Source organism: Taudactylus pleione, unplaced genomic scaffold (assembly GCF_031769625.1).
Source record: "Taudactylus pleione unplaced genomic scaffold, aTauple2 ptg000154l, whole genome shotgun sequence".
In the NCBI taxonomy this organism is placed as follows: domain Eukaryota; kingdom Metazoa; phylum Chordata; class Amphibia; order Anura; family Myobatrachidae; genus Taudactylus; species Taudactylus pleione.
Genome location: NW_028284556.1, coordinates 23555144 through 23581015, shown reverse-complemented (window position 1 = coordinate 23581015; position 25872 = coordinate 23555144). Strand labels below are relative to the sequence as shown.

At 43.1% G+C, this 25872-nt stretch overlaps 1 protein-coding gene across 1 annotated transcript; it reads left to right on the top strand.

The window, feature by feature from the left end:
* The first annotated feature begins 546 nt into the window (after window positions 1–546).
* LOC148521952 (protein kinase C delta type-like) lies at window positions 547–24040 on the top strand. The gene is made up of 9 exons (XM_088474317.1): window positions 547–940; window positions 16140–16240; window positions 17088–17258; window positions 17452–17543; window positions 18378–18440; window positions 18654–18792; window positions 19234–19506; window positions 20825–21224; window positions 23789–24040. Exons 1-8 carry the CDS (start codon window positions 547–549, stop codon window positions 21101–21103), a joined length of 1512 nt encoding a protein of 503 aa, XP_088330443.1. The 3' UTR covers window positions 21104–21224; window positions 23789–24040.
* Window positions 24041–25872: the final 1832 nt, after the last annotated feature.

The following is a 25872-nucleotide window of genomic DNA, read 5'->3' as shown; positions in this document are numbered from 1 at the left end:
AACCTCTGACTTTTCTCTTCAAATTGAATATGGCCCTAAAGAGGACACTGTGACTGTGCGTCATGCTGTTGCTGATACGTATTTCTACTTAAGCCTCTATAATTTATTCAATTTCTAGGTCTGAAAGGTTAAATTCCTTACTATACAAGCTAGCCTTCTATAGTTAGTCAGCATGAAACAGCACCCATGATAAAAGATACAAGCGATACACCATCTGCGTCAGTCCAGCAAGGAGATTTGTCAGTGATGCCACAGAGGCCCTCTTCCAAGCTCAAAAATGTATATGAATTAATGTTTTTTTTAATTACCATGATTTGTAACTTCAAGCATTTGTCAACATCAATTGATTGTAATAGGAGAAGTAACAGTATCAGCTACAATGTAGCTACATGAGATGGGCATCATCTATGGTGATGGGCTGTCTGGTAAAGCATAGCTGGTGCCATCATCAGCTGCCATGCTGCTGTCACATGATCACCTGCTGCTGTTTACTTTCAAAACTCTGAGTGGCAGTTGGGAGTCAGAGACAGTTGGACTGTCGGCAGGATGGCGTCACATCTGGAGGAAGCCAGGAGCTCAGAGGATGAGGAGTTTTCTATCTACAAGAGAAGAAAGAAGATGATGGCTTTGAAGAAAAGAAAGATATCTGACAGTTTGGAGGAGTCTTGGGCGATCAAGAAGGCCAAAAAGAGGATTTCCACCGAGTCTCGCACGAAAGGAAGGAAGAAGTGCCTGCATGTGGAAAACAGCTCTGATGATGGGAGCCAGGAATTTTTTTCTATGGATTATACCAGCCAAAAGAGTGATAAGAGGAGGAAGAGAGAGGATCAGATAGAAGAAATTGGCATAGACAGTGGAATGATTGCAGACAGGAAGAGAAGGAAAACATCTGGGGAGGTCATTCGCTTTGGTGACTCTAGAAGGAGACAGGAACGAGCAGGTATGGCCGTATCAATATATTAGACATGACAACCAGTAGACTAGAATAATACAAACCTTACAAGAAAACAACAAAAACAATCTGGACAGTTTAGACCACTCCCATTATCCACAATTACCACACCCATTTCCTATGAGAATCACACATCCAACAAATTATGTACCTTTTGCCTGGTGGTAAATATGATAACCTTTATGAAGTAATTATTCAATATTATCTGAGGTAATCATTTATGGCCATCACATGCAGTATAACAATATTAGGATTTGCAGCTGAAATTATGAATATAATTAGAAATATGTGTTTAATTTGGCTAAAAGTCTTCTTTATCTGTTATTTTCCATCTCTTGGGTCTCTAACTGCTTGCTCAAGTTAGCATGGTCCAAACTACATCTACTGCCCCTAAAGGGAATGTAATCATGGGTCCCACTTAGGGGTAAGGCCAACCACTAGTGAGGTGATATACTGCCATTAGTGGGGTTGTGGTAATTCCAACGAGAATTTGCTTAAGTGTAGTATATAAAGAAAAAGAGTTTCATATATTCTATGAAAAAGAACCACAGTAATGAAATGTGCCTAATCAATAAACAACCTTAATTTATATGGATTAACATATGCATTAATAAATACCAAAAATTTACTTTGCTGTTCAAGGGACTACCTAGGACTGTCTGTTATTAGTCTTTTTTTTACGTAGATAATGATCTCTGTTGCTTTTCCTAAAAATATCACAGTTGGGGCTTTATTCAGCAAACAAATTTCTACTAAACAATGCGGATATGAGTGTTACCACATTTTTCAGTACTATTCCCAATATACAGCAAAGTGTTACCAGAGAAGATAACGCAATTATCTTCTCCATTAATACCAGCTCGCACAGTATCACACTGTAGAGCGGAAGCCATTGCTCCCTACAGCTCTTTAACATTTTTGCAACTCATCAAGCATCAAAACATTAAATAAAGGTGTAGACGCTTATTTTATATAATGTCATCTCAGAATAGTGTCATATGAAGAAAAATCCTTCTTTCAGCCTGAAAACAACCAGGATAGAGGGATCTTGTACAATCAGTCCCTGTAGCTGTTCCCAGCAGTATAATGACACAGATTTGTAAAAAATGCATTTATATATATATATATATATATATATATAGATATATATATATATAGCTCATCCCTGAGCTTTTTCATATTGCGCCTCTTTATACACTCCTCTATAGAAACTCCAATTTGGAGATGGAGGAGCATGTTGGGAAGGTAAGCAGTATGTATTCAAGCCAGAGAAGCACTGGGAAGGCTACAACTGGCAGAAAAATGGGCGTGGTCACTTAAAAACGGGGCATGTCAATATGACACACCCCTTTATCGTAACTCTGACCATTCCTTTGCATATGCACCTTAACCCCAGTAGTGCCCCTTATACAGTACCCCCAGTATACAATGTCCCCAGTTGTGGTCAATCTTATGCAGGCCCATAGTAGTGCCCCTTTTACAGTACCCCCAGTAGTGGTCCCCCTTAAGCAGCCCCCCATTAGTTCCCCTTATACAGTACCCCCAGTATGCAATGCCCCAGTAGTGGACCCCCTTATGCAGCCCCTTATTAGTTCCTCTTATTCAGTGCCCCCAGTAGTGGTTCCCCTTATGCAGGACCCAGCAGCGATCCCCCTATACAGGGCACCCTGTAGTGGTTCTCCCTAATTAGTGCCCCCAGTAGTGGTCCCCTAGTAGTAAGCCCCTTATATAGTGCCCCCAGTAGTAGTCCCCAGTAGAGGTTCACCCTCCCGATGCAGTGCCCCCAGTAGTAGCCCCCCAGTAATGGTGTCCCCAGTAGTAGCAGCTCCTCCCGAGCAATGGTGCCCCCAGGAGTAGTAGCTCCCCCCCAGTAATGGTGCCCCCAGTAGTAGTAGGTCCCCCCCAGTAATGGTGTCCCCAGTACTAGTAGCTCCCCCCCAGTAATGGTGTCCCCAGTAGTAGTAGTCCCCCCCAGTAATGGTGTCCCCAGTAGTAGTAGCTCCCCCCCAGTAATGGTGTCCTCAGTAGTAGTGGCTCCCCCCCAGTAATGGTGTCCCCAGTAGTAGTAGCTCCCCCCCAGTAATGGTGCCCCCAGTAGCAGCTGCCCCCCAGTAATGGTGTCCCCAGTAGTAGTAGTCCCCCACAGTAATGGTGTCCTCAGTAGTATTAGCTCCCCCCCAGTAATGGTGTCCCCAGTAGTAGTGGCTACCCCCCAGTAATGATGTCCCCAGTAGTAGTAGCCCCCCCCCAGTAATGGTGCCCCCACTAGTAGCTATCCCCCCAGTAATGGTGTCCAATGCAAAACTAATCCATATGCACTGTCCATATGCAGCCCTGCAGCACCTCCACTCCAGTCCCTCCACACTACAGAATCCTATCTATGACACTTATCTATGACACCTGACCTTCCCTGGCTGGCAGTCCCAACCAGTCCATAGCATCTGACAGTCACTGAATGGCAGCGCAGCAGCTGACTGAAACACGCACTAACTGTGAGATGCGGTAAGCAAAATCAATTAATTTAATTAGTTTTGCATTGGATTTACATGTAGAATATTATGGGATATTATTTAAAACAAAAACACTGTGCTGCTACTGCCAAATATATATAATATAAAAAAATGGGTATAAGCAGAGGGTGGCTTTAAAATGGTCTATCTATCTCATATCTATCTATCTATCTATCTATCTATCTCATATCTATCTATCTATCTATCTATCTATCTATCTATCTATCTATCTATCTATCTATCTATCTATCTATATATCTAACTATCTATCTCATACAGTCAGGTGCATAAATATTGGGACATTGACAGATTTTTCATATTTTGGCCTCTATTCACCACCACAATGGCTTTGAAATGAAACAAACAAGATGTGCTTTAACTGCAGACTTTCAGATTTAATTTGAGGGTAATTACATCCAAATCAGGTGAACGGTGTAGGAATTACAACGGTTTCTATATGTGCCTCCCACTTTTTAAGGGGCCAAAAGTAATGGGACAAACTAAACAATCCTAAATCTAACTTTTACTTTTTTATACTTTGTTGCAAATCCTTTGCAGGCAATTACAGCCTGAAGTCTGGAACGCATAGACGTCACCAGACGCTGGGTTTCATCCCTGGTGATGCTCTGCCACCTCTACTGCAAATGTCTTCAGTTCCTGCTTGTTCTTGGGGCATTTTCGTTTCAGTTTTGTCTTTATCAAGTGAATTGTATGCTCAATCGGATTCAGGTCAGGGGACTGATTTGGCCATTGCATAACATTCCACTTTTTAGCCTTAAAAAACTCTTTGGTTGCTTTTGCAGTATGCTTTGGGTCATTGTCCATCTGCACTGTGAAGCGCCGTCCAATGAGTTCTGAAGCATTTGACTGAATATGAGCATATAATATTGCCCGAAACACTCAGAATTCATTCTGCTGCTTTTGTCAGCAGTCACATCATCAATAAATACAAGGGAACCAGTTCCATTGGCAGTCATACATGCCCACGCCATGATACTAACACCACCATGCTTCACTGATGAGGTGGTATGTTTTGGATCATGAGAAGTTCCTTTCCTTCTCCATACTCTTCTCTTCCCATCACTCTGGTACAAGTTGATCTTTGTCTCATCTGTCCATAGGATGTTGTTCCAGAACTGTAATGGCTTTTTTAGATGTTGTTTGGCAAACTCTAATCTGGTCTTCCTGTTTTTGAGGCTCACCAATGGTTTACATCTTGTGGTAAACCCTCTATATACACTCTTGTGAAGTCTTCTCTTGATTGTTGACTTTGACACATATACACCTACCTCCTGGAGAGTGTTCTTGATTTGGCCAACTGTTGTGAAGGGGTTTTTCTTCACCAGGGAAATAATTCTTCTGTGATCCACTACAGTTGTTTTCCGTGGTCTTCCGGATCTTTTGGTGTTGCTGAGCTCTCCGGTGCGTTCTTTCTTTTTAAGAATGTTCCAAACAGTTGATTTGGCCACACCTAATGTTTTTGCTATCTCTCTGATGGGTTTGTTTTGATTTTTCAGCCTAATGATGGCTTGCTTCACTGATAGTGACAGCTCTTTGGATCTCATATTGAGAGTCGACAGCAACTGATTCCAAATGCAAATGTCACACCTAGAATCAACTCCAGACCTTTTACCTGCTTAATTGTTAATGAAATAACGAGGGAATAGCCCACACCTGTCGATAAAATAGCTTTTGAGTTGATAGTCCCATTACTTTTGGCCCCTTAAAAAGTGGGAGGCACATATAGAAGCCGTTGTAATTCCTACACTGTTCACCTGATTTGGATGTAATTACCCTCAAATTAAATCTGAAAGTCTGCAGTTAAAGCACATCTTGTTTGTTTCATTTCAAAGCCATTGTGGTGGTGAATAGAGGCCAAAATATGAAAACTCTGTCAATGTCCCAATATTTATGCACCTGACTGTATCTATCTGTCTCCTATATCTATCTATCTATCTATCTATCTATCTATCTATCTATCTTTCTATCTGTCTATCGTGGGGTCCTGGGCAAGTTATAGATGATAATGTGGTTACTTCTACAACATATGACTTGCAGTAGTATGTGGCAATACAGGGGTGACAAAGGCTGATTGTCTCTGTAATATGTATGGGGGTATCTCTGTTCAGTGTATAGCTAATATATATATGGGGGTATCTCTGTTCAATGTATAGCTGTAACACGTGTTTTGGGAAATGCAGGGGAGATATGTGTGGGTGAGGGGGGTCGAGGGGGGCCCCCAGAGATATCAGTGTACCAGGCCGCAAGATTTCTGTTGGCGGCCCTGCCCATGGCTCAACTGAAGATATACCCTTAGTGACCTTCTGTAGCTTCTTTTCTGCTGTCATGTCCCCTCAATCTGTATATCCTCCCCCTCAACCTGATGGCCTTAGGTTATACTGTAGGTATGTGATTTATCCCTATGTTATTCATCTGCAGTCCTTTCACCTCTGCAGCTGCCTAGCACCACCTAGCCTTAAATTGCCCCACCAGCCATAATGCAATCACTATGAGGGGTATTCAATATGGGTGCGATAACATCGTTTTTGCGTTAATATTGCAATGATGAAGTCATTATCGCAGGTTTTACTTTTACACCCTATTCAATTTCAAAGACCTATCGCAGTTTTGACAAGTCTTTGATAAAAAACGGTGATAACTTTTCACCATTGAATAGGTGTCGAAAAAAAGTGCAGAATTGGGGTTTAGGGGTGCAGGCTTAAAAAAAATAGCCTGCACCCCTGAGATTGACATTTAAAAAAAGAACTGTGTCAAAAAAAGTTAAAAAAAAAAAAACAGGGACACCCCAAAAAATGAATTTAAAAATTGGGTTGCAAAAAAAAAAAAAGGGAAACAATTGGGAAATAGGTTCAGGGCTATTCTGCAAGTATGCGGCAGGTGTTTTCTAGAATAGATTTATAGCGGCAGGTGCACAAATGCAGAATTTTAAAACAATTACTTTAGGGACACCAAAATTTGCTAGTACCCATTTTCATGTACCCCAAATTTGATGGGACAACTTAAAAAAATGAAAAAATATAACGTAAGTGCTCTTCTGCATCACTTCTTCAATGTCTGGAAAAAAACTCCTGCTGCGGCTATTTAAATCCCCGACTTTCAACTAATGGCTAAAACGGGGGTACCCATAGTGTTCCCCCATGTTTTTACAACTTTAGGGGGGTCTTACAATTATTTTAAGGAAAAATTCGTAACTTTACGCAAATCCAACTTGGGAGTTTCCCGTTTTCGTTAATTTTATTTTGAATACGGGGATAAGCGGGAGCGCGCACCATACCTTCACGCAGAAAAAAACTCCGATATGAAATGTTAACTTTGCCAGGGAAGTTAACCTTTCATATTGAATACCCCTCTAAGAGGGGTATTCAATATGAAACGTTAACTTCACTGCCGAAGTTAACGTTTCATATCGGAGTTTTTTTCTGCGTTAAAGTATCGGGCGCGCTCCCGCTTATCCCCATATTCAATATAAAATTATCGAAAACGGGAACCTCCGAAGTTGGATTTGCGTAAAGTTACGATTTTTTCCATAAAAAATTTGTAAGACCCCCCTAAAGTTGTAAAAACATGGGGGATCACTATGGGTACCCCCGTTTTAGCCTTTAAATGAAAGTCGGGGATTTAAATAGCCGCAGCAGGTGTTTTTTTCCCAACATTGAAGAAGTGTTGCAGAAGAGCACTTAGGTTATTTTTTTCATTTTTTTAAGTGGTCCCATCAAATTTGGGGTACATGAAAATGGGTACTAGCATATTTTGATGTCCCTAAAGTAAGTTTATTAAAAATTCTGCATTTGTGCACCTGCCGCTACTTTGCGCAATGAATAAAACACCTGCCCCATACTTGGGGACCCCACCAGAAATAATTTCGTTAGTTTGGTAATTTTTTTACATAATTTTTTTTTTTTTAACCCCCCCAAATTTTTTTTTTTTTTGTAATGGTGTCCCGATTTTATGGGGACATTTTTTTTTAACATTTCCTTTTAAGGGGACATTCCCAAAACTACAGGCTATTTTTTATAAGCCTACACCCCCAAACCCCTATTCTGCATTTTTTTCACTTGCTATAGTGATTTGAAAAATTATCCCTGTTTTTTTAAAAATGCCACTTGACCCCATTTAAGGAAAAAAACGGGAATTTTCGGGAAATATGCCTGGGACCCCTAATGATGTCCAGACATGGGGGATCACTATGGGTAACCCCGTTTTTGCCTGCAAAAGAAAGTCGTGTTTTTAAATAGCTTTGCCAGGTGTTTTTTCCTGTCGCGGCTATTAGAAACCCCAACTTCCTTCAGTAGTTAAAAATGGGGGTACCCTAAGTGATCCCCCATATCTAGACATCATTAGGGGGGTCCCTAGAATATTTCCCGAAAATTCCCATTTTTGTTAACCTGTAAAAAAAATCTGTAAAAATTTAGAAAAAAAATGACATAATGTCCCCCTCCAGTAGCTAAACCAGCCCCAGGCTTGCCAGCCAGTGGTGGTTTCTAAAAATACGGGGATCAAAATGTGTAGGGTTCCACCGTATTTAGAAACCAACACCAGACTGCAGGGACAAGTGTTGGTTTTAAATATAGGGGGCAAAAACGACGTGGGGTACCCCCTATATTTAAGACCAGCACCAGACCCAACCGACCGGGGTGCAATGCCACAGCCCGGAGACCCAAACACCGGGGCTCCAGGTCCAAAGCATTACACCCCAAGTCGGTCAGCGCAAGCCGGTGATCTCGGGGGAGTCGGGGACCCCCCAAAAAAGGGTCCCCCCTCTCCCGAGCACCACAGGCTTACGCTGAAGCCTGGGGCTCATCCCCATACCCCTGGAGCGGTGGGTTTGGGGGTAATAGGGGGGCCAAATAATGTAAGACTATTGTACTTTACAGTGGAACTACAAGTGCCAGCATGCCTGCCATTTTGCACTTGTGGAACTACAAGTGCCAGCAGACATGCGGCACCTGTAATTTCACTGTAAAATAAATAGTTAAAAAAAGACAAAACACACACACCGTGCCCAGTATAAGTTTATTACACACACCTACCCATTCACACATACTTACCTATACCAGAAGTTTCTGTCCCCTTGTCCAGTAGATCCTTACAACTTGGCCCTGCAAGGAAGATTTCATACTCACCTACATCCAGCGCTGGTCTCCGTAGTAGTCCATGGGATTTAAAAAAAAATAAATGAGTTACCCGATCCACGCTACTAGCTATGTGTATGTGTGTTGTCACACATACACATGGCTCCCGAATGGCCACTGCCGGCACCTCACGGGGCATTGCAGTCCCGTCAGCCAATCAGCGGCAGCGCTGACTGTAGAGCGCCCGCTGATTGGCTCCGGCAACTGACAGTTCCCACGTGGTGTGACTCGACCACGTGGGAACTGTCAGTAGCTGGAGCCTATCAGCGGCAGCGCTACAGTCAGCGCTGCCGCTGATTGGCTGACGGGACTGCAATGCCCCGTGAGGTGCCGGCAGTGGCCATTCGGGAGCCATGTGTATGTGTGACAACACACATACACATAGCTAGTAGCGTGGATCGGGTAACTCATTTATTTTTTTTTAAATCCCATGGACTACTACGGAGACCAGCGCTGGATGTAGGTGAGTATGAAATCTTCCTTGCAGGGCCAGCTACCATGGATCTCTACTTGGACAAGGGGACAGAAACTTCTGGTATAGGTAAGTATGTGTGAATGGGTAGGTGTGTGTAATAAACTTATACTGGGCACGGTGTGTGTGTTTTGTCTTTTTTTAACTATTTATTTTACAGTGAAATTACAGGTGCCGCATGTCTGCTGGCACTTGTAGTTCCACAAGTGCAAAATGGCAGGCATGCTGGCACTTGTAGTTCCACTGTAAAGTACAATAGTTTTACATTATTTGGCCCCCCTATTACCCCCATACCCACCGCTCCAGGGGTATGGGGATGAGCCCCAGGCTGCAGCGTAAGCCTGTGGTGCTCGGGAGAGGGGGGACCCTTTTTTGGGGGGTCCCAGACTCCCCCGAGATCACCGGCTTACGCTGACCGACTTGGGGTGTAATGCTTTGGACCTGGAGCCCCGGTGATTGGGTCTCCGGGCTGTGGCATTGCACCCCGGTCGGTTGGATCTGGTGCTGGTCTTAAATATAGGGGGTACCCCACGTCGTTTTTGCCCCCTATATTTAAAACCAGCACTTGTCCCTGCAGCCTGGTGTTGGTTTCTAAAATACGGTGGAACCCTACACATTTTGTTCCCCGTATTTTTAGAAACCACCACTGGCTGGCAAGCCTGGGGCTGGTTTGGCTTTTGGGGGGGGGACCTTATGTCATTTTTTTTCTAAATTTTTACACATTTTTTTAACAGGTTAACAAAAACGGGAATTTTCGGGAAATATTCTAGGGACCCCCCTAATGATGTGTAGACATGGGGGATCACTATGGGTACCCTCATTTTTAACTCCTAAAGGAAGTCTGGGTTTCTAATAGCAGCGGCAAGTGCATAAATGCGACTTTGAAGAAGGTGGTGCAGAAGAGCATTTAGAAATTTTTTTTGGGAAAAATAACTATGCCCAGCAAATTTGGGGTACTTGAAAATGGGGGTCAGCATATTTTAAAGTTGCTAAACATACTTGAAAAAATCGTGAAAAACCCACTTGCACAAGCAGCTGCAATGAAAAAAAACACCTGGGGCATACTTGGGGACCCCCCAGAGTCAAGTTCGCTTATTTTCAACTTTGTTCCCCAACATTTTTTTTTTGGCCCCCAAATTCCAAGTGCTTTTTTTGGGCTGTCCCGATTTTTTTTTTTTTTTTTACACAGATCGTTTCAAGGGGTCCTTCTGAAGGGTGCAGGCTATTTTTTTTAAGCCTGCACCCCTAAACCCCAATTCTGCACTTTTTTTCGACACCTATTCAATGGTGAAAACTTATCCCCGTTTTTTAACTTCGACTTTTCAAAAATGCGATGTCTCTGAAATTGAATACGGTGTAAAAGTAAAACCTGCGATAATGACGTCATACCTCCGATATTAACGCAAAAACGGACTTATCGGTCCCATATTGAATACCCCTGTATGTGTCCGAGGGAGGGGGTGATTAATCCTTCTAGATGGAAAATGCAGCATTTCCCTTTTATCATGCATTGTTAGGGGATATCGGGCATAGGGGACTAGATAATGATAACCACACCCAGTGCTGTTACATGGCTATGGAAATAGGATGCTTAATGTAAAGGGGCAGCAGGCATAATTACTATGAGAAAGAGATTGTGCTCTCCTGCATGGGCACCTTACAGCTGACTACAATAGGTATATGTTTACTACTGAAGAGTATGTGGTTTTATCCAGTTATTTACATATGGGGCAGGATTTAGTGCAGTAAATGGTTTGTCACAACTAAATCTCTGATATCTTGAATCATAGTTAACATGACCTATTCCATTAGATACAAAATGCTCTGCTCCTGGGGTCCCACCTAATGTATGATTGCAGTCACCTGTGCTGAACTAGGTAATTGATGAGACAGGTGTTTCAGCACAGGTGTCTGTAATCATAAATTAAGAGGGAAGTCCAGGAGCAGAGCATTTTATTCCTAATGGAATGGTCACTTTGGAGCATACTTACCGACTTTTCTGCAGGGGGCTTCGGGAGGGGGCTTCCAGGTCCGTCCAGCAGAGGGTGGGGGCGGTTTAGGTAGGCGGAGCGGGGGTGTGGCAACGCGATTGCATCATAGTGGCCCCAACCCCCACGCTTTAGAATGCTAATATTACTGGCATTATAAGGCAGGGGGCGGGGCTACGATGACGATGAGAATCGCATCATCGCACCCCCGGACTGCCCACTTTCGTGGGTTTGCGAGGTGCCGGAGGCCATTCCGGGGGACTTGCCTAGTCTTGCGGGGTGCCAGGAGCAGCACCCGATTATCGGGAGAGTTCCGGGAGAGTAGACAAGTATGCGTTGGAGGGTCTGAGTTAAGCTGTCAGTAACCCGGGTTATATGAATAAATAGCATAATACATTCTGTTTGCTGCAACAAACTTTGCTGCATCTGTAAAACCATAATCTTAGCATGATAACAGCTGACTGCATGCAGCTGGGTAATGATCATGTGTCTGGTTTTAAATGCAGAGTGCAATGCGAGTTGGCCATAATAGCTCCAGCATTGCATATATGGAACTAAGGGCCTGAAACAGCATGGATCGCAATTGCAACTGCATACGCATATCGGTCAATGGTGCATACTGCGCATGTGTATGCACCGCAGTGCGCATGTGAAGGTTAGCATTGCATTTACACACGCAGATAGAAAGCCATCGCAGAGTGAGTGATGGGATGTCAGTGTTTGGGGGTGGTGACGAGGGAGTGGTAAGAGAAACCCAGGTGTGCCTGTCCGTTTGAACGCCATTACATGGGTGTGCATACATTAGCTACTGTGACGACATATGCAGCCTGAGTACTCACTGCATGCAACGGAACCTGCAATTCCTGAGACAGGAAAGATTCAGTATATAGGAAAGATTCCTGGACTGCACACCCTGAATATATATATAATATGCAGCTGTGGCTGCTCTTAACTATTTCTTTTACACTTCACTTTTCCTATTATGGCAGTGCCCTAGGGTGGCTTAGCTGGGCTAGTTTGGGGGTGTCCTGCGCTCTGGATTTGACCCCTAGTATGTTAGGGACCTACCCTAAAGAGGTTACCTGGATGTGGAGGGTAGGCCCATAACCTTGGCCGTGATTATGCTAAAAACCTCTATCGATTGCAAAATTTGATAGGTCAGACCTGCTGTAATTCTGTGTGAGGGGCTGATGTTACTCATTGTTACCGATTTATACGCAGGACTGAGAGGTATTATGGATGTGAGAAAGCGGTAGTGGGCGTCTCTATGCTGGCTGAGTGGTTGCAAACATTAGCATATTTCGCAGCAGAACTGCATGCATTATCACAGCTACGATCGCAATAGCGATCTATAATGAATCAGGCCCTAAATACAGATATCACCCACACGCTGAGTTGTATGCATCCTTGTGACTGGACTGCTACAATCTGTATGCTTGGCGTCATAGATGTCATTATTTTCAGTTCTCACTTGTGTCAGCCCTTTCCCTGGTGCAAGAGATCCTCCTGAATATACAGGTGTATTTACACATATGCACAATCCCTGCATAGCCCACAATTATGTGGAGATGCTCCTAATAAGCTATATCTACTTGTTACTCATAGAGGAAACAATTCCATTGTAAGATGTTTCATTGTAGTTCCAGGGAGTATTTTAAATGTCAATACCCTTTAGCCACAACAAAATGGAGCACAGCATACAATCTGACCTCTACATTAATGAAATACATGGGGTATAACGGAATACTTTATAGCGTTTTTTATGTATTTAGGTCTGTTTACTGTAATATGCTCCAACTTGAGTTGCTGCAACTCCACATACTATTGCATGTTACCAGGGCCGGCTCGAGGAGGTGTCACGCCCTGTGTGGAGAGGGAATACGATGCCCCTCACCCTGCGCTCGGTGAAGTCGTGAGCGCCCAAAAAGGAGGCATGGCCTAATTATCATAGACCATGCCCCCTAAGTGACACTAATTGGGGACGTGCCTGTATGGCACTTCTCCCATTTAACGTCAGGCCGGGGGCAAGCCCAGCACTCGTTCAGTAGCTGGGCTGCCCCCAGCCCTCTTCCTGCACTGAATTGTCCATTACTTTTCTATGGGGCCGGCACAGCTGCGGCGGTGGGAGTGTCCAACCTCCCGACCACCAGCGGGACCCTTCGGCCCGCGGGTTGAACAGCAGGGCAGTGCCCAAAAAACGGGACTGTCCCGCTGAGAATCGGGAAGATTGGCAGGGGTACGCCCTCAATGGGGTGGCGCCCCTGTTTGACTGCAATGGTTGAACATGCCTCGTGCCAGCCCTGCATGTTGCTTTAGCCTTGACTTCTCATCTTGTGCTAATCCCTACTAACTACAATAGGTGCAAGGGGTACACCTGCTTTAGGACCCAGTGCTGAGGAGGGCTGATCTACCTTGTCAAAGTTATATGTGTTATATTTTTTACCATTGGGCAGTCTCGGACTGGAGCATGAAGGGCCCACCGGGGGAATGCAGTGATAGGGGCCCATATTTGGGGTTGTGGCCAGCCTCCACAGAGACTTGGCTAACCATTAAGAGTGCATGGTCTGGGTCCCTTGAATAATCTATATAGTAAATACTGCTAATGCATGCAAGATAATGTACAAGATTAATAACAGCAATGCATTGTAGAAAATACATCATAGTTCTGTGCAGTATAATTTAACATATGTATAATTAATAATTCAAGTGTACATTCTGGAACCTGAGCACTAGAGAAGAGGGTAGGCCCTTGGGCAGTGGGGCCCACCAGGGGTTTCCCCTGTACCCCTGGAGGCCAGTAATACACTGCCATTGGGTGCTACATAGGGGCCTTCTCAAACTTTTGCTATGGGGTCTTCAAATACCTACCTGACCCCACCTAGAGTTTATATGACGAAGGCCCCTGGCAAAATAAGGGACTAGCACTCCTCCCTCACAGTTATAGTACATTATTCCTACACAACATAATGTATAAAGTGCAATATAGCCCACAGGGGACAATTGTGCCTTCACATTGCCATTAATAAATAACACATATTCTAGAGACAACCAGGGTTACAGAGAGTTTTCAGGCATGCAGTTGTATGGGGATACGGGAAGTTACACACTGCGCAGCAGCACAGGCGCATTGTCAGGACTTGGGGCAGTCAGCACAGAATACCGGCGGTGCGAGTGATCACGGTATACAGCGCTCACTGCTCAGTCATTTCACATCTCCCATTCTGAGACCAACATAATAAACATAACCACTGTTGATCCCATGTAGCCATCCCCAATAAATAAATATACCTTCCATCCTATAAAGCCCATAATAACATCAATATTTAATAAATATCCCTCATCCCCACCTTAAATGAATAGACATTGCCAAGATGCCACTATTATATTAATATCCCTCATCATTAAATGAACAGTTCCCATCCACTGCTAAATGATTACCCCACCACACCAATAAATTAATAGCCCAGCCCACATCCCCATTACATTAAATAATAATATCTCCACACTAATAAATAGCCAAGTCCTCTATCCAATAACATTAAATTACTAACCCACATAATAATAATAAAATTAATAGCTCAGTCTCCTGCTTAAAAACAGTCTTCCTGCAGCCTGAGCTCAAGGGGCTCAGGGATGCTGTGTATTCTGGTCTCTCCCCATTTACATGCACTGCTCACCTGGCCAGCCCCGCAGGATTGCCCACTCACTGCTGCTGCTGGCTTTTTGCAGGGCTGATAAGTGTAAGTAAAATTATGTTTTGTACAGTTATAAAAATGGTGTATGTATATATATATATATATATATATATATTATATACACACACACTATATATCACTATAAAGTTTTTTTTACCTGTATAAAACTCTTCTTTTAAATTGTTCCAAAACTTATTGATTTATTAAATAATCAAATTATGTAAATAAGAACTATTACCCTTATTCAGTATAATGTCATTAATAATCTACATATTTATTAATTGTGTTTTACCAAATCAGGTGTAAATAGTTATTTACATAATTTGATCATTTAAAAAAAAAATCAACAATTTTGGGGTCATATTTGTAAAATATTAGCCAATTAAATTGTTAAGCAATGGGGCCCACTGAGGATATCCCAGATACACTGATGGTGAGCCCATCCAGCTATTATACAAATAATATTAAGCAACTGACCGGCACAAGGTGATGCAATATGACACCAGCCTGAGGTGCAAATACCCCTCCACAGCCCATCTCTGACCATTTTTCCAACAGTAGCAATTGATGACCCACTTTCCTCTGTATGGCTGAGTTTATGTGCTCTCTCTGTACACAACAGTATTCTGACTGCATTACAGTTACATAATGGTGTAATACAATACAATAATGTACATGCATTTTACATGTGCCTCTAAGAGCTCTATTTACTACAATCTGCATTGGGAATGCAGATTGTAGTGTGATATTACTCCGGTCAGCTGACATCCCATACTGCACTGGGACCCGGTCACCTGATGACTGGGCTGCAGTGCAGTAAGGGAGACCAGCTGACCGGAGGGAGGACATCACCGGAGCCCCGAACTCCGGTCCCTGGACTCAGGTAAGTACATTTTTTTATTTACTTTTTTTTTTTTGTAGTGTATCAGCGTGTGGTCTGTTTAGACCACACAGCTGATCACTGGGGCCGTCTCCGGGCTCTGCTCTGCATGTTAGAGCGGAGCAGGAGTCCGGTAACCGGAGGAGACCCTGGATAATGCCACCTCCAGGTGGCGTTATTATCACAGGGCCTCCCCAGGTATATTTTTCACAATTTATTTTTAGTAACTTGCACACAAAATCGCATTTCCCATTCCAATTATGGGAAATGCGATCTGATTACTAAAAATAAGTGATACGTAGGGGTTGGAGTAGAATTTTACGAATTGTACTCCAATTTCCCTGTAGTAACTTTAGGTGAAACTAAAATATTGTGAAAAGGGTGTGAAAACACCCTTTTTCACTTAATTTTAGTAAAACTAATGATAATAAATAGAGCCCTAACTCTGAATAGTAAATGTTACATTGTTCACTTTTTTATCCCTTTAAGGAGGAAGTGGTGTTCAGGAAGCTGCTCCTGGAGAAACAGTCTCTACATACATCAAGAGGCTGTCCTTCTGCCATCTACTGGGCCAGGGCAGCTTTGGGAAGGTAAGTCATGTGACTGTGGTTACATAACTCAGGTAACAACTGTGTGACTCAGACATTGTAGTAAAGGAGGCATCATGAATATATTATCATTGTCACTCCATGTACGTCATTAAGCATCACCATAAAGCAGTGTGGCAGGGCCAGATTAAGGCTTGTGGGGGCCCCTTAAATTGCGGGGGCCCCTTCAAGCCACATGGAGCTTCCCCCCTTCCCCCTAAGCCTCCTGCCCTCCTACCCCCAAAGACTCTGCCGCTGACTTATCTGAGTGACGGCGTGCGGGCGTGACCTCCTCCAGGCAGAGCTGCTGCCTGGTCCTCCAATCGACGTCACGAACGTAATGTGTCACGTGGCGCCGGTGAGAAGAAGACTCGGGAGCCACTTTGAGCTGTATGCAGCGGCACTGTCACTGGACACCTGTTCTCGGCAGGGTCACACTGATCCAGTGTAGGGGCCCCTCCGTGTGTGGGGCCCAGGGACAACCACCCCGTCACCCCCCCCCCCCTTAATCCGGCCCTGCAGTGGGGGCAGGACTTAATGGCACTATTACCCTCAGTCACATCATTAATCTGGGAATATTCTGGATTCTCATTCCAGGAAAGTAGCCGGGTAGGCCTTACTCCTGTGCTGGCTGACTGCATATTACTATTGTCATTTACAGAAACATCATCCACAGTCTACTCTTATAGAATCAAATAATATGTAAAAATGACATTTTTTTTTACTTTAATGACACTGGAAATACAATATACCGCTAACCTCTAAAGATATGGAGCTACCTGGATGCGTATGGAGGTAATAAAATGTAAGTAGAAATATGATTGTGTGTGTATGCCTCTATCACCTGTAGGTCCTGCTGGCTGAGGACTCTCTGACTGGTCAGCGATTGGCAGTGAAGGTCATCAGGAAGAGAAATCTGCTATTGAAGGACCCGGAGCTGGTGTTTGTGGAGCGCAGGGTGCTAGAGGTTGCGTCTGGTAGTGCCTTCCTCATCCATGGTCACCTTGCCTTCCAGACCACGGTACAGTGTATTTCTTATTAGTCAAGGATCATTAGTTGGGATTCTTTATTTATATTTACACATCTAACATATACAGGATTCATCTCTTCTTGGGTAATAATGTTACTATGAGCCAGTTCGCTCACTTGGAGTTGTTGCCATGTTCTCCTAATAAAATGTATTATATGACTATTGTGTGTGTCCAATGAAACAGAACCATCTATTTCTGGGTCTGGAATACGCGAGTGGCGGGGACTTATACCAGTTCCTGCAGAGGAAAGGCCGCTTGGACATCACCAGCGCAACGTAAGCACCTCAAATACAACAGACATGTACTGAAATGAACTGTAACAGTGTGTGCACAGATAGGGACAGTATAAGGGTTGTACACCTTTTGTAAATTCCCCTTAATATTTCCTACCCCTACACCTTTACCCAAAGCTGGGATGCTAGATGGCCCAGCAGCTAACATTACTGGGGTACCTTGTCCTTATCAATAGAGCTTGTTTAAGATAATAATACTCAGTTTTGAGCTGCATTACATCTGCATTGAAATGAGTTAGACTTAAATAAAATGCAGACTTTAATGTACATGCCCCCATCCCATACACCTGGGCCATCCTCTCCAGAGAATGGCAAATGTTCAATGTAATCTTTTCATTAAGGTACGGTCTGATCACCTTAATTAAGTCTTTATGTGGAATGTGAGTATGGATAGAATAACATGCAGGGGCACAGAGAGAAGGGGGAGCAGATACTAATTACCGGGACCTGGACTTGTTTGAGGGGCTTGGCAGGGTGCCTGGGCCAGCTGTCGAGGGGGATAAACACCCCCCTTTGCAGGTGCACATAGTATTTTCCACTAATTTTTTTCAGGGGGATTTGACCACACCCCCTATATATCACCTGGTCCCACCATTGTCTTGATAGCCCTGCTAACATATGGCCTATTAGATCATGGAATGTCTTGCATATATGTCAATGTGCTGATCATGTGGGGGCATAGTTGTGAGAATGTGTCAGTGATAATAGGGTGTCATGTGACAGGGGCAGTGTTATGACATGAGGGGGTAAGTGGGAATATCAGGTTTTCTACCTTTCTCTAATGTCAACAAGTTACAGTCATTTCCTCTCTTTAAGGTTCTACGCAGCTGAGATCACATGTGGTGTACAACACCTGCACTCTAAGGGTGTCATCCATCGGTAATTATACTAATAATTCCAATTTCATACATAATCAGGTCACAGTGATGTGCACTTTCTTATTATGCTTAAAGTAAGAACTGAAATCACTGTAATCACTAGGTGGCGCTGTCTGCAAAATGTGACTCCTGTAATACTACTGGTAATTCATGTACAGTATATATTTCTCACTAGACAAAACAGTTCTCATTTATTATAAATCTTTCTTTTTAGAGACCTAAAGCCAGATAACATCCTGATGGCAGAGTCTGGTCATCTGAAAATTGCTGATTTCGGCCTGGCAATCGATAACATCTTTGGTGACCAGACAGCCACAGCATACGCTGGAACCCCTGGATATATGGCACCAGAGGTGAGGGGTATAATATATTATTACTATCAGCAGCATATGCTCCGGCTTACGCCTGGCAGATGTCACATACACTTATTACATTATTAATCAATGTTTTTTGCCATTTGTTTTGACTGCAAAATACAGTGTATACATCACTTTTAGGCATAAAATGTAAAAATCTTTTCTAAAACATAGAAAAAACTCTCCATATGGAGAAAAAAATGGTTACACCACACACAAATAAAACATTATGACCATTCCTAGTCACGGTTGTGACGTTTTTAGCCACTTTAAGCAATTTGCGGCAAAGACTCAGCTAATAGAATGCTACCCAAAGTGTTACCTACTGACAGAGGTGGGATGATAATAGCAAAGAACTAGTGCCAATGAGACACAGACACATGCATATAGTAGATAATGATAGAGTAACAATGTGCTATAATATCTCTCTTATGGTAGATGCTGGCAGGAGAGGAGTACAACGCTGGAGTGGATTGGTATTCATTTGGTGTCATCATTAATGAAATGATTACCGGAACCCGTCGCTTCCATCCCAGACGGTTCCACGAGGCAGAAGCTGTGGCTAAAGACATCATTAAGCAGCTCCTGTGTAAAAATCCATCCAGGCGTTTGGGAGTCACCGGAAACATCCGCCAGCATCCTTTGTTCCAGCGTATGGATTGGGTCTCGCTGGAAGCCCTTAGACTCCCACCACCACATGTCCCTGACCCAGTAAGTATAGGAAAAAAAGCAGTTTTGCACAATTAATGCATTTAAAGATAATAAGGGTCATTTACAAATATAATAAAAAGATGAAAGTCAACTATCATTTTATGATGAGAGGACATCGCTCAGCCTATCCACATGGTGATCACTGTGGCATTACCTGCTTTATTTAGCTAGTGAAATAAATGCAATCACATTGCACCCATATGTAGTAAGTGATTTCATGTACATTATTATATTGAGTCCAGCCACTGCCAACATGGAACTCCGGAGAGCTAAGTATTGAACATGGGTGCAGGGTGTATGGTCAGGGTAGCTACTAGGGGGGCACGTGCCCTTGACGCTGGTCTTGGGGGCACTGAGAACAAGCTGTTGAGCGGGGGCCTAGGTACCTGGCTGTTAGTGTGGGTTTGGAGCCACACGCCAGGACTGGCAGGCAGCCGCCCGCTGCCCTGCAGAGACACAGAGCTGCAATCATTCTCTTGTAGCGCCAATTGAGAGCCAATCAGAACTCATGGGCCAGCTGCAAATCAGCAGCGGCTGCCAGTCTGCAAGTTCTAATTTGCCCGTGACCGGTATCGCATTAGAATGATGGTGGTGTTTGTCTCTCAAGGGCTGTGGACGGTTGCCTGCCAATGCAGGCATGTGGCCCCAAATCCTTAGCTGGAAAGCAAGCTTGCCAATGCGGCGTGCAGCTCCAAATTTTAGGGTGAGAGGCTTCAAATCCTGGGAACAAGGTGAGAGGCTTCGGGGAAGGAAGGGGGATATAAATGTGCAAGGTGCATTATGGTGGGTTAATGTGTAAAGGGTATTACTGTGGCATAATGTGTAAGAGGGTATTATTATGGCTTAATGTTTAAGGGGCATTACTGTGGCATAATGTGTAAGGGGCATTAGTGTGACATAATATGTTGTAAGGGACATTACTGTGGTATAATGTGTTGTGGGCGTTACTGTGTGGCGTAATGTAATACATGAAACAACACAATTTTTTCAGGAGTGCACATGCATTGCACGTAAAAAAATGTCTTCTTTGTTGTTTTTTTTGGGGGGAGGGGCCAAATTACTGCCTTCCCGCGGGTGTGAAAAATCCTAGTTTTTGGCCCTGGTATGGTTTGGGCGCCAGTAGACTTTGCAGCCTACAATATATGCACCGCACACCCCGCACCCTTTATAGAGAGGCAGAACCACACTACATTAGTCTGTGCTATCAGCGGATCCATAGATACATGTCACATCTTACTTTTTTCTAACACTTTTAGCTTTTATGAATTTGAAATCAGATTTGAGTACATGGATGTTTATTTGTCTCTTCTTCCTGTAGCCCACCATTGAACACAGCTCCAGAGGATGTAACATCGAGGAGATGGAAGCAGCAGAGGCTCAGATAACACCACTGAGCTCAATGGACCAGGAGCTGTTCAGAGGGTTCTCATATGTGGGCTCCAACTGGAGGACCATCCCCAGAACACCAGCCTTCCAACTGCATGGAGCGAGATGGCCTAACACCTGGAAGATGGTTATGGAACGAAGAGATGGTTTTAAGCTGATGGTTTTCGTATTCATGTTTATATTGTATGTGTATATTCTCTTTATAAGTTAAGAGTATAATTTTAACACATTTTCTTTTCTATTCTTCTGAGGTCACCTCTGAGGATGTGCTCTACAGATTATGCCACCACCTCCCAGCAGGAATAGTTTAGACTTCTCGCTGGATGAAGAAGGTAAATTCTAAGAGGGTGACTTATACATCTCAGGGCTCATGTCTGTCACTCAGCAAATCAGTTGATTGATGCTGGTGATAATATTGAACTTTGAGTTTTTATAGTCAGCTCCTCTATGAAAGTGTCTTAATTATTAGATTCATACACAGCCATGGTTGTTCATGAGATCTCTGTTGGCATTTTAATATAGAGTACCCCATACTTCAATCTCTGTAATTCAAAATCAGGCCCCATATCTCTGATGACATTATAATGTAAAATATTCCCCTCCTTACCAATCTCTGCAATAATGCTAAATGAGACCGTAGATCTCTAGCAGCACAATATAATATACATAATATAATACAGCATAATATAATTTAAATCTACCTTCTATATAATATAATATAAAATGAGATCTCTGAAGTAATTATGAGACTGAGCCAGCGCCGTTTCTAGAGAGGAGGGGGCCCGTGTGCAGTCTCCGACATAGGCCCCTTCCTCTCCGCCCGGCGGCCGGCAGTGCACTGAGCTGTGCGCGGCCAGCGCTGGAGGTATAGACTCTGGGCACTGCAGAGGCGGCCATTTTCCCTGTACTGCGCATGCGCAAACAACAGGAAAATGGCCACCGTGGTCGTTTTACAGCGCAGGACCCCCGCACTGATGTGCGACTCTGGAGAGGTACGTAATATTATGGGTGCAGGGTGTGCAGTGCGTTGCCCCCTTTGACCCAGGGGCCCATGTTCCCCGCACAGCCTGCACCCATTATAGATACGCCCCTGGACTGAGGGCCTGATTCAGAGCTGGAATTTGTGGACGGTCGTTCAGAAAAAGGGGCTGGCTATTTAAATTGAGCGCTCGCTCTTTGCGGTCTGTTGACGCCTCTATGTCTGAGCGAGCGAACAAAACATGCGCTCGCTATTTTGTAAAGACGCCCCTTGGCCGCTCGCATCATACGTCATCTCCGCTATTTATTAGATTAATCGAGTACATCGAAAGGCGTATGAACTGCTCGCTATTCTTCTGGTAGCATTTTCCTACCGCAATCATGCGAGCAGTTCAGACTAAAAGACAACCAAGTGACGTGGTCGATGACGCTGCTTTGTTAATTATGCACACCCTTAAAATGCCCGTTTTGACCATATGGCACGCCTGCGTTCGGATCTCCACTCCCAGTTTTCAAGCACCTTCCCCTGTTACCACCCACAAATGCCTCATCATGTCACTCAAATTAGCAGGCATTCGCTATTTTGTGAGCAGACGATTTCCGACCGCACTGACTGGTTGGCGCATGCGCATTACAACCCATATGCATGCGCAGATGTGCGAACATCACTCGGAGCGAACGAGCGCCCGCTTACGAGCGGCTCTGAATCAGGCCCTGAGCCCACTTCCAAAAGTTTATTGGTATAATTATTATGAAATTAGATCACATATCTGTAGGGTGAAACAATTAAATAACTTACCCCTCCTGTGGTGTCTTGCTGTCTGTCTGTGCACTGTACAGGCCATGTGACAGCAGCCTGCACTCTGATTAGTGGATAGTTTCAGACATTCACTAATTAAAGTATGGAGACCTCCAGCTACTCCATCTTGTGAATGACCAGCACCATCCACCAATCAGTTTGCTACTGTGTAAGAAGATCTCATACCCAGTTACTGTGCAGCCACACAATGTATGACTGAACTTGGGGAAGGGGATGGCCTATCCCATTTGGTAACGCGCCTGCTGTCTATGTGATATTAGGTAATGCAGGATAGGGAATATATTAACTCACATACTGATTAAATAAGTAAATGAACAATAACATCCTGTGCATCCCTTGTTTCATCATATAGGGGCCTATTCATCATCACTTAATTTCTATAAAAGCAGGGGAAAATGAAAATTTTCACCTGCAATTGTAGAAATTAAGTTATCGGGCCATTCATCAAGAAGGTATCCGTGATATCTCCTGCTTACCTTCCTCTCGCTGAATGGGCCACTGTCCCCATACACTAGTATGGGGTCAGAATTAATCAAGCTCCGAAAATACAATATTTTCAAGGCTTGAGTGCAGGAGTATTCGCCATCTTTAGATGACAAGTGCTCTGGCTCCGGGCTCGCAACCTACTCCTTCCTATGGGAAGGAGTCCCGTATAGCGAAGAGGGTTCTTTCGGATCCCTCCACCCCTGTCCGACTCCTTCCTCTAGACGACGGGGCTCTTGTGCGCATGCGTGACCTGTAGGTTACGCATGTGCACTTGTCTCACTGCTCTGAAAGGAACAGTGAAACAGTTCGGGGAGACAGCTGATTTTCGGATAAGCTGTCTCCACGCTTGCATCGAGTTAGAATGTTAATTATCGGGGTCGGAATCCCGATAATTAATATCATGAATAGTCACAATATGAGAGATCTAATGATGAGGGTGCTGGGTATAGAAATAAGACATATTGGCAGGAGATGACAATGCATGTTGGAGACCTTCTGCATCCATAGTGCAGGATCACACAGCAACAAACAGAATAAGATACTGTAGTGTGTGTGTTTTTTACCATAGAAAACACACATTAAAGTCTTACTTTTTTTTTTGTTATTACACAGCACTTCAGAACCATGATGAAGAAAAGAAGAACATGTTTATGTTTTTAGAATTTTTAAAACATGTTTATATTTTTTGTATTTTTACATTTTCTACAAATAATTTAGATACATTAGATGTTATTACTATTATTATTATTTAATTGTTATTACTATTATTATTCCTATTATTTTTATTATCATTTGAACTATTATTACTACTATTATTATTGCTAAGGGGAAGGGTTAAGGGGAGATTTAATCGGGGATAGATGAGTTAGGATGGAACTAATATTATTAATAATAATAATAATAATAATAATAATAATAAAAAAGAAACATCAAAGGTGTGTGACTGGCCGGCTATATAGGGGAGGTGGAGGCCGAGTTTTATTATTATTATTATTATTATTATTATTATTATTATCATTACTTCTACTACTATGGCTATTATTGCTAAAGGGAGGGCTTAAGGGGAGAGTTAATAGGGGAGAGAGGAGTTAGGGGAGACCAGGGGAGAAGAGAGATTATTTAAACTAATAACAATAATTATAATAATAATAAACATCAAAGGAGTGTGACAGGCCGGCTATTTAGGGGCGGTGGAGGCCGGGTTTTATTATTATTATTATTATTATTATTACTACTGCTAATTTTGCTATAGGGAGGGGTTAAGGGGAGAGTGAATAGGGGAGAGAGGAGTTAGGGGGGACCAGGGGAGAAGAGAGATTATTTAAACTAATATCAATGATTATAATAATAATAAACATCAAAGGAGTTTGACTTGCCGACTATTTAGGGGAGGTGGAGGCCGGGTTTTATTATTATTATTATCATTACTTCTACTACTATGGCTATTATTGCTAAAGGGAGGGCTTAAGGGGAGAGTTAATAGGGGAGAGAGGAGTTATGGGGGACCAGGGGAGAAGAGAGATTATTTAAACTAATCACAATAATAATAGTAAACATTAAAGGAGTGTGACTGGTCGGCTATATAGGGGTGGTGGAGACCGAGTTTTATTATTGTTATTATTTTAATTATTACTACTACTGCTATTATTGCTGAAGGAAGGGTTTAAGGAGAGAGTGAATAGTGGAGAGAGGAGGTAGGGGGGCCAGGGGAGAAGAGAGATTATTTAAACTAATAATAATTCTAATAATAATAAATATCAAAGGAGTGTGACTGGCCGGCTATTTAGGGGTGGTGGAGGCCGGGTTTTATTATTATTACTATTACTACTGCTATTATTGCTGAAGGAGGGGTTTAAGGGGAGAGTGAATAGGGGAGAGAGGAGTTAGGGGAGACCAGGGGAGGAGAGATTATTTAAGCTAATAATAATTATAATAATAATAATAAACATCAAAGGAGTGTGTGACAGGCCGGCTATTTAGGGGAGGTGGAGGCCGGGTTTTATTATTATTATTATTATTATTATTATTATTATTACTACTACTAATGCTATTATTGCTGAAGGGAGGGGTTAAAGGGAGAATAAATAGGGCAGAGAGAAGTTAGGGGGTCCAGGGGAGAAGAGAGATTATTTAAACTAATAACTATAATAATAATAATAATAATAATAATAATAATAAATATCAAAGGCGTGTGACTGGCCGGCTATTTAGGGGTGGTGGAGGCCGGGTTTTAACTAAAACATGGTAAATATGTGTCCATATAAAAATAAAACCTACAGTTTGTGTTTTAGTTATTTACAAAAAAAATTGACAGTACATATCTCTGTTACTGTCATTATTGTTATTACTATTATTATTGCAATTATTATTGTTAGCATATGAAAGAAATATGACCTAATGTTAAGGGTAGATTGAATAGGAGAGAGATGAGTTAGGGGGACCAAGGGAAAAGAGAGAAGAACTTGGATTTGTTCCCTATGATGGAGTAAAAGGAGTAATAGCTAGAGGGAGAAGAAGTAGGATAGGAGACAGGGTTAGAAGGTGGCAGGTAGAGATTTCCTATCTGATAGATTCTATGTTGGAGGTGAATAGATGACAAAGTCAGAGGCAGATAGAGGAGGAGATATAGGCAGATAGGGAAGGAGATATAGGAGTGGGGGAGGGCAGAGAAGGTGGTGATGAGACACTGGTAGTTG

What these genes read in the sequence shown, in the direction of transcription:
- LOC148521952 (XM_088474317.1), top strand. Translation starts at nt 547, where the DNA reads ATGGCGTCACATCTGGAGGAAGCCAGGAGCTCAGAGGATGAGGAGTTT. An exon ending in GCCAGGGCAGCTTTGGGAAG is followed by an intron (nt 16,241 to 17,087) that starts GTAAGTCATGTG and finishes TATCACCTGTAG; the next exon opens with GTCCTGCTGGCTGAGGACTC. An exon ending in TTGGACATCACCAGCGCAAC is followed by an intron (nt 17,544 to 18,377) that starts GTAAGCACCTCA and finishes CCTCTCTTTAAG; the next exon opens with GTTCTACGCAGCTGAGATCA.